This window comes from Tachysurus vachellii, chromosome 15, assembly GCF_030014155.1.
Source record: "Tachysurus vachellii isolate PV-2020 chromosome 15, HZAU_Pvac_v1, whole genome shotgun sequence".
In the NCBI taxonomy this organism is placed as follows: Eukaryota; Metazoa; Chordata; class Actinopteri; order Siluriformes; family Bagridae; genus Tachysurus; species Tachysurus vachellii.
This window is the reverse complement of record NC_083474.1, coordinates 1,910,564-1,919,081: the sequence shown is the minus strand read 5'-3', so window position 1 is coordinate 1,919,081 and position 8,518 is coordinate 1,910,564. Positions and strand designations below refer to the sequence as shown.

General features: G+C 44.0%; 2 protein-coding genes across 2 annotated transcripts in view; one reads left to right on the top strand and one right to left on the bottom strand.

Moving 5' to 3' along the window:
• Positions 1 to 1,360: 1,360 nt before the first annotated feature.
• sgpp2 (sphingosine-1-phosphate phosphatase 2) lies at positions 1,361 to 7,430 on the top strand. Its single transcript, XM_060888176.1, has 5 exons — positions 1,361 to 1,634; positions 2,552 to 2,710; positions 4,836 to 5,009; positions 5,364 to 5,453; positions 5,564 to 7,430. The coding sequence occupies exons 1-5, from the start codon at positions 1,437 to 1,439 to the stop codon at positions 6,107 to 6,109; spliced, it is 1,167 nt and encodes a 388-aa protein (XP_060744159.1). The 5' UTR covers positions 1,361 to 1,436; the 3' UTR covers positions 6,110 to 7,430.
• A 2-nt stretch (positions 7,431 to 7,432) lies between these two features.
• The window catches only part of farsb (phenylalanyl-tRNA synthetase subunit beta), a 6,784-nt gene continuing 5,698 nt past the window's right edge, over positions 7,433 to 8,518 (bottom strand). The window contains exons 14-17 of the mRNA XM_060888177.1: positions 8,452 to 8,518; positions 8,251 to 8,368; positions 7,913 to 8,065; positions 7,433 to 7,816 (exon numbers count right to left, since the gene is read on the bottom strand). The exon at positions 8,452 to 8,518 is cut by the window's right edge and continues 26 nt beyond it. Coding sequence (XP_060744160.1) covers positions 7,665 to 7,816; positions 7,913 to 8,065; positions 8,251 to 8,368; positions 8,452 to 8,518 — 490 coding nt within the window. The 3' untranslated portion in view covers positions 7,433 to 7,664. The remainder of the gene's footprint in view (positions 7,817 to 7,912; positions 8,066 to 8,250; positions 8,369 to 8,451) is intronic.

The following is an 8,518-nucleotide window of genomic DNA, read 5'->3' as shown; positions in this document are numbered from 1 at the left end:
GTGCAACATAAACTCCATCATCAAAAAGGCCCAGCAGAGGATGAACTTTCTACGCCAATTAAGGAAGTATGGTTTGCCACAGGAGCTGTTAATGCAGTTCTACACTGCAGTCATTGAATCTGTCCTGTTCACATCCATCACCATCTGGTTTGGTGCAGCAACACAACAAGACAGAAACAGACTCCAACACACAGTAAAAACAGCAGAAATAATAACTGGTGCCCCCCCTGCCCACACCCCAGGACTTGTACGACACAAGAACCAGAAACCGGGCAGGAAAAATCACTACTGACCCTTCGCACCCTGGACACAACCTCTTTCAGCTCCTCCCTTCTCTCAGGCGCTACAGAACTCTGCTTACTAAAACTGGCAGACACAGGAACAGTTTGTTTCCCCAGACAATCACCCTGATTAACAACTCACCATAATTAATTATATTCACTGCTTCTTATCATAAGTACTGCATTATCAGGACTGTCAGTCATCACATCATCTGTATATTACACACTACTGCTGCTGTATATTGTACAAAAGCATAATATTGCACAATATTGTTATTTGCATGCCCACACTTTATGTACATAACTGATCAGTCATATTATATACTCACTCATCTTCTACCGCTTATCCGAACTACCTCGGGTCACGGGGAGCCTGTGCCTATCTCAGGCGTCATAGGGCATCAAGGCAGGATACACCCTGGACGGAGTGCCAACCCATCGCAGGGCACACACACACACACACACTCTCATTCACTCACGCAATCACACACTACGGACAATTTTCCAGAGATGCCAATCAACCTACCATGCATGTCTTTGGACCGGGGGAGGAAACCGGAGTACCCGGAGGAAACCCCCGAGGCACGGGGAGAACATGCAAACTCCACACACACAAGGCGGAGGTGGGAATTGAACCCCCAACACTGAAGGTGTGAGGCCAACGTGCTAACCACTAAACCACCACGCCCCCCTATTCTATACTCATATTTTATCAATTTTATTCATTCTATATTCATATTTTATACTCATTCTGTCTATATTGTATCCCATCATCTGCATTGTCTTGTATAGTTTGTATAGTATAGTGTTATTTATGTCTGTACTTTTGAGAGTCACAAACTGCTGGAACCAAATTCCTTGTGTGTGTAAACACACTTGGCCAATAAACCCGATTCTGATTCTGATTCTGATTCTGATTCTGATTCATGACGACATTTGACTCATCTATTGTGTATGAAATAAAAAACGCATGAATTTCTGTCCCACATTCGTTTGTAGTTGTCTGTAAACAATTACACCTGTAGGGAACCCGCAGGAAAGCACGTGCAGAATGCGGAAGCGCGCGCTCACCTGAGCGGCTACGGTGTGCGCGTGCGGTGGTGAGTCAGTGGTGGTTGTACAGCGGCGCGCGCGGAGACGCTGACGTTTATATAGATGATGTGGTCGGTGGTCTCGTACCTGAGCAGCTCGGAACTGGTGGCCGGTTTCCAGCGCGCTTGCGGGTTGTTTCCGGCCCCAAGCGCCACTCACGTGCGGATCGGTCCACGCAGCACGAAGACCCACTGCCTCGCGAACGGAACGTCACCGACTTGTCAAGACGGTGAGCACACGGAGAACGGACGCACGTGCGACGTGAGTATAGAATACAAAATAAATAAACAAACAAACAAACAAATAAATAAATAATAATAATTAAAAAAAATAATAGGTGATTTAAAGGTAATTGTTGACAGGTTAAAAAAAAACAACAACAAACAAAACAACAATCTATTCAGGTAAGTTGACCTGAGAAATAGCTGTGAACCGGATTTTCCCGCTCTGCCAGTTGTTCAGGTGTGAACTCACATCTGGGGAACTGACTGGTGTAAAGTTCGGCTTAGAGGCTTAAAGCTCAAACACAACAAAGGAGTAGCTTGATAAAATAATAACAATAATAAAAAAATCGAAAAAAAAAAGTTCTGTAAGTAATATGTGAAAAAAAAAAAAAACACACGTGAAGCTCCATGTCATCATGCTGTTTCCCTTAAAGTGCGCGTGGACACACGTCAGGACACCACGTGAATAAAATATTCTTAATAAATATATAAAATAAATAAATAAATAAATAAATAAATAATTCTTAATAAATATAAAAAATTAATAAAATATAAAATATTTCAATGCACGTGAAAAAAAGACCAAAAAAGTGTGAAACGTAAATGTAAAAATCACGTGAAAGAAATGGTGTGCTTGTAGATTTAGATGCTTAAAGATTTAACAATCAGCAATAAACTACAACAGTCTCAAAGCCGCTTAACTCCAAGGTGAAATCATGTAAAGAAGCATTTTTTAAAGACGATTGAGCAATGAACACGTCCTGATTACACGTGGCATCAAGTGTATAAAAACACGTGATTGATCTGACTGGCTGTTTAGATCACGTGTTACAGTCTTAATATAAAACTGTACCTTTTATTGATGCTAGGATTGTATGAGACCAAGTACAAGTGCCTGTAACTCTGAGACAAGTCCAATCTAATAGAGTAAATATGATCTGTCTCTTTCTCCAGGTCTCCGGGTCTTATTTCCAGGTGAGGAACTGGCCGCTGTACTTCCTGTTTTTGGTATCTGCCAATCTGGGCAATGAAGTGTTCTACATCTCCTTCCTGCCCTTCATCCACTGGAACCTGGATCCTTTTCTGTGCCGCCGCCTGGTCAACATGTGGGCTGTGAGAGACAAAAACACGAAGACGAACGAACATACAGAATACCACATTACATATACACAGTTGTGCTCAAAGGTTTGCGTATCTTGGGAGAATTTGTAAGATGTTTTTTCAAGAAAACGTTCAAAAGTTTGCACACCTTTAGTTCTTAATATTTAAGTATTTTGTAATAATTGTGCACGAGCTCCTTAATTCTCTCAGGTGGAGGAGCTGCTTATTCTTCTTAGCAAAATGCCTCCAGGTCCTGTTGCACAAACTGCACGTTTGAGATCTCCGTAAAGTGGCTTAATGATATTGAGGTCAGGAGACTGTGATGGCCTTCAGAACCTTTGCATTTTTTCTGCTGTAGGTTCCATTGGAGGTTCAACCTGGTCTTGTGCTTCAGATCATTGTCATGTTGGAACATCCGAGATCGTCCCACGTGCAGCTTTCATTCTGTAGAATGCAAACTAGCATTCGGCTTGCCATCACTTCCCTGTGCCACTGGAGCTCACACAGCCCCAAAACATCAAAGATCCACCACCATGCACCATGCATGATGGTGAACTGCTGTGTTGACTCCTCTCCAAACATGGTTGTGATCATAAAGTTCAGTTGTGGTCTCATCACTCCTCATGAATCTGCTCCAGAAGCTGTGCGTCTTGTCTTGAATCTGTCTGGTGTTCTGTAGGAGGGTCTTTTTGTGGCCTGGGAGCAGTAACGTCTTTCTCCTGACAACTCGACCGTGCAGGTCATTTGTGTTCAAGTCCTTCCTTATTGTGCTCCTTGAAAATACAACACCACCGCTTTTTTCCAGAGCAGCCTGTATTTCCCTCCACGTTTGTGGGTTTTTCTTTGTGTCCTAAACAATTCTTCTGGCAGTATTGGGTGAAACTTTCCGTGGCTTAGTATCAAGTCTGAACAGCACTGACTGGCATTTTCAAGTGTTGAGATCTTTTTATATCCTTTTCCTGCTTTATAAAGATCCTCTACTTTATTACGCAGGTCCATTGGCAGTTCATTCGTCTTCCCCATGGTGCAGTATCCAGCCAAGTCACTGCATCACCTCATGAGCTGAGAAACTCACTGACTATTTATGTACAGACACTAATTACAAATACATCGATGGCTTTAATAGCCATTTAAACCTCTGTGTGTCGACCTGTGTGTTTTATAACCTGGCCAAACATTCAAGGGGATGTAAACTTTTGATCAGTGTTGTTTAGGTGATTTCAGTTTTTAAAATGGAGTCAAACAACGATGTGATAATTAATGACCACGAGCCTTAATAAAAGATCAAATTATGCATTATCAGTCATACTTTCCAAATAAATATGCAATGTTTAACAATTTCTTTAAGGGTATGCAAACTTTTGAGCACAACTGTACATCAAGACAGTATAGTGCAGGGGATTAGTACTGTCTCTGTAGGTGGTGGTGTATCATAGGACAGGTGATAAGAACTCCCTCTGTTTCTGTCTCTCTCTCATTCTCTCTCTCACTCTCTCTCTCTCCCTCTCTCTCTCTCTCTCTCTCTGTCTTTCGCTCTCTCTCTGTCTCTCTGTCTCTCTATCTCTCTCGCTCTCTTCCTCTCCCCCTATCTCTCTCTCTCTCTCTCTCTGTCTCTCTCTATCTGTCTCTCTATCTCTCTCGCTCTCTCCCTCTCCCCATCTCTCTCTCTCTCTCTCTCTCTCTCTCTCGCTCTCTGTCTCTCTCTCTCTCTGTCTTTCTCTCTCTGTCTCTTGCTCTCTCTCTCTCTCTCACTCTCTCTGTCTCACACTCGCTCTCTCTCTCTCTGTCTCTCGCTCTCACTCTCTCTCTGTCTTTCGCTCTCCCTCTCTCTCTCTCTCTCTCTCTCTCTCTCTCTCTCTCTCTCTCTCTCTCTCTCTCTCTCTGTCTCTCTCTCTCTCTCCCTCTCCCTCTATCTCTCTCTCTCTGTCTCTCTCTGTCTCTCTCACTCTCTGTCTCTCACTCTCACTCCATCTCTCTCTCTCTGTCTCTCTCTCTTTCTCCATCTCCCTCTCCCTCTATCTCTCTCTCTCTGTCTCTCTCACTCTCCGTCTCTCTCTCACTCTCCGTCTCTCTCTCTCTCTCTCTCTCTCTCTCTCTCTCTCTCTCTCTCTCTCTCTCTCCCTCTCTCTCTCTGTAGGTGGTGATGTATATAGGACAGGTGATGAAGGACAAGTTAAAGATCCCTCGTCCCTCGTCGCCCCCTGTGGTAAAACTGGAGCAGCGTATTGAGTTTGGGATGCCTTCAACTCACGCCATGGCTGCCACAGCCATCGCCTTCACATTGTTACTGAGCGCACCGGAGAGAGTGAAGGTTTATACACACACACACACACACACACACACACACACACACACACAAGCCACATTTGACTAATATTAAGCATCCCCACTTAGGAGTGTGTAAAGGGGAGTGTGTGTGTGTCCATTTCTGAGCTGATGGTAAATTACATATGAATCCATTCGTATACATGAATAATTATATAGTTAAATTGTTTAATTAATTCCTCTGAGACTTTTACAGCTGAAGTTGGGATCATCACGTCAATAGACAACACACATGATCAGGAGTGTGTAAGAAGAGAGAGATACCATGTGTGCTAATCCTATGCTTTGCTTTGTTTTGTGTGTGTGTGTGTGTGTGTGTGTGTGTGTGTGTGTGGTTTAGTTTCAGTTTGAGTTTGGTTTGGTGGCAGCTGTGGTTCTTTCGTCCCTCGTGAGTCTCAGTCGTCTTTACACCGGCATGCACTCAGCCCTGGTGAGAGTTTAACACTGTGTGTGTGTGTGTGTGTGTGTGTGTGTGCTGTGTTCTACAGATCACATCACAGTTCCGTTCTAATCAACTACTCGCTCTTTTCATCCTGCCAGGATGTGATCTGTGGGACTCTCATATCTGCCTTCATTCTGGTCGCGTCCTACCCTCACTGGGACAGTTTGGACTTCTTCCAGCTCAACAGCCCTCTGTCTCCTGCCATCTCACTGTTTCTGCCCCTCATCCTGTGCTACAAATATCCTGAGCTGGACCACTACAGTGCTACGAGGGCGGACACCACTATAATCCTGGGCGCCAGTGCCGGCTGTTCTGTCGGCTACTGGCTCAATCAGCGGCTCGGTGTGACCTTTGAACCCTCAGGGCCCTTCCCGGTGACCCTGCCTCCTATGACCCCAGCGATCTTTATCCTTGGAGCTTTGCGGTTCTGCGTGGGGCTTTTGATCCTGGTGCTGACGCGGCAGGTTATGAAGTGGATCGCACTGTGGCTGCTGTGCTCGCATTACGGAGTAGCGGTTAACGACACCAACGCTCACAGGAGGAAGGAAATCGAAGTGCCGTTAAAGTTCCTCACGTATCTGGCGATCGGGTTAGTCAACAGCGTGGTGGTGTGTCGGGTTTTTACCCTTGTGGGGCTGCTGTGACTGTGCTAATGCTAACGCTAACGATATCACAACGTGGTAGAACTGAAAGATTATAAGATGAATCGAGAAAAAAATAAAGCACAACTTCTTGACAGTTAGCAAATTAGCAGTACAGGAGATGCTATATAGATCAACACAGACTGACAGAAGGACACGGGGACATTAACAGGGACAAATCCTCTGAGTATCTTACATCTGAGTATCTAAGGTTAGAACTTAGATTAAGGTTAGTGCCATAAAATGGTTGACGTTTCACTGAGAACACGGCCAAGTCTAGCGTTCTAGCATCAGGTAAACGCTGCATGTTAGCGTTAACACATTAGCGCACAACCTCGTGTCACATGAACCCTCACGTGCACTCTTCAGTAGGTTTGTGAAAAACCACCACAGGATTAGAACACGGTTTAAAGAATTAATTAAAGTCTCATTTTGTTCAGTCACAATGTTATTTATTTCATCCTGAAGATGAGCAGATGATTTGTTTTTTTATGCTCTGAGGTTTGTGCAGTAAACGCGACTCTGTTTACGACTCTGCTAGCGAGCTGCTAACAGGAATGAATAAACGAGCTTGTGAAGAACCTCGTCTTCCTTTTTTTTTTTTTTACACACTCCCAACCCTGTTTGTCTTGCTTTTTATGACCGTTATGCTTTCGTCCCTTAAAAACACGTGATGACTCATAAAAGTCTAGAAAACACACCCAAGTACAGTGTGTGACAGGCTACACATCTAAACTCTTAGCTTATCGTATCTAGCTATAAAGTTTAGAACTTCAGACCCTGTCGACTACTATACGTCTAACACACACACACACACACACACACACACACACACACACACACACACCCCTGTGGTATTATTAATATTAGGCAACAACCCATTACTCAACACACATCTTGTTGTCATTAACCGTCTCCTTATCTTATTTCTTCTCTTATCTTTTTGAGGATGCAATAAATAAATACAGGAACTGAACTGAACCGTTTTAATCCGTATGAGCTCTTGTTCCTCATCCGATCGTCTCTGATGTCACACGACTCATTAAGCACAGAGTCGAAACTCTACCGTTAAGCATCTCACACTTTACTGTTGGCGGTTTTATTCCTACCTCATTACACTTACAGAATATATTTTTTTTGATTAATTATTAATATTGAAGAAGAGTTAGAGCTTCATCTCAGGTGCAGAAAGTTTCTCCGTCGTAATAACAGCGAAATGTCACCATCCTTACAGTGAAGCATGGTGACGGTGGTGTCGTGTTGACACTTGCCTTTATCTTCATCCTTGTGGTTAGTAACTTAATAAAAAGGTGTTGAATTTAAATGTAAATGCTCATGTTTGTGTTTATTTTGCATACGTGTGATGACAGTAATACACAGGACACTCAGATATCTGTTTATTAATGATTACGATGGACTGGAAATATGTTGTGATCTTCAGACTAATCCCAACACAGAGAGAAGACTCCACCCACTTCCTCCTGATGTGGGCGGAGCTACAGGTTGCGTCAGTAACAGCTACCGCATGTAACGTTCGTAGGCATGGCGTGATTTAACGTCACAGGAAGGGCTCGATGTCGACGTCGAGGGCGGAGCAGGGCATGGTGAGGTCGAAGGCATTAATGACGTCGGGGTGAAGGACGCCGAGGCGCCCGATGCTTCTCCCGCTGAAAAAGATTTCGGCGCAGCGGCCCGGGAAGAAAGTGGAGTCTGAGGGAGAGAGAGAAAAACTATCAGTTTTTTTTTTTTTTTTTTTTAGTCTTTGTAAGTTTTTAACATCTTTTTAAAGGTCCTGGATTCAATCACCTTCTGATGCCTGGATGTGGTAACCATGGCTACGGCTCGGTTTGACATCCAACAACTGCATGAGTCGGTCCAGGAGGCCGTGGATGACTTCAAACCCTGGTGACTTGTTGTAGTAAACCGCACACAGACGTCTGTTGTTACGGGCTCCCACATCTGACACGCACACAGACACACACACAGACACAAACACACAGACACACACACACAAATAAACAGGGAGCACTGTGTGGAATTTCTCAACACTGTATCCTGGTGTAGCACTAATGTAAAAGTTAAACATGTTAATTATATTTTGAAAATTCACTCACGCACACACTCTCACACACAAACACACACACCTTTGCGTTTGTCCTTCAGAACTACATCTGAAATCTCAAACAATTTAAGCGGTAGCGCCATCTTCCTGTTTGCAGCCACAGTCTTCAGAAGACCAGGCAGCAGTGTAGTTCTTGCCACCTACACACACACACACACACACACACCATTTGTTAATAGTGTAAAAACATCACTGATACAAGTTGTGTGTGTGTGTGACAGACCTGGAACTCAGCGGTTTTCGGGTTGGCGATGTGTACAGCTCTGGTCTCTGTAATGTTCTTTCCCAGT

Excerpts from the sequence above, each read along its gene's own strand:
- sgpp2 (XM_060888176.1), top strand. The coding sequence starts at position 1,437 with ATGATGTGGTCGGTGGTCTCGTACCTGAGCAGCTCGGAACTGGTGGCC. Across the intron at positions 2,711-4,835 it reads GCCTGGTCAACATGTGGGCT|GTGGTGATGTATATAGGACA; the intron begins GTGAGAGACAAA and ends CTCTCTCTGTAG. Across the intron at positions 5,010-5,363 it reads GCGCACCGGAGAGAGTGAAG|TTTCAGTTTGAGTTTGGTTT; the intron begins GTTTATACACAC and ends TGTGTGGTTTAG.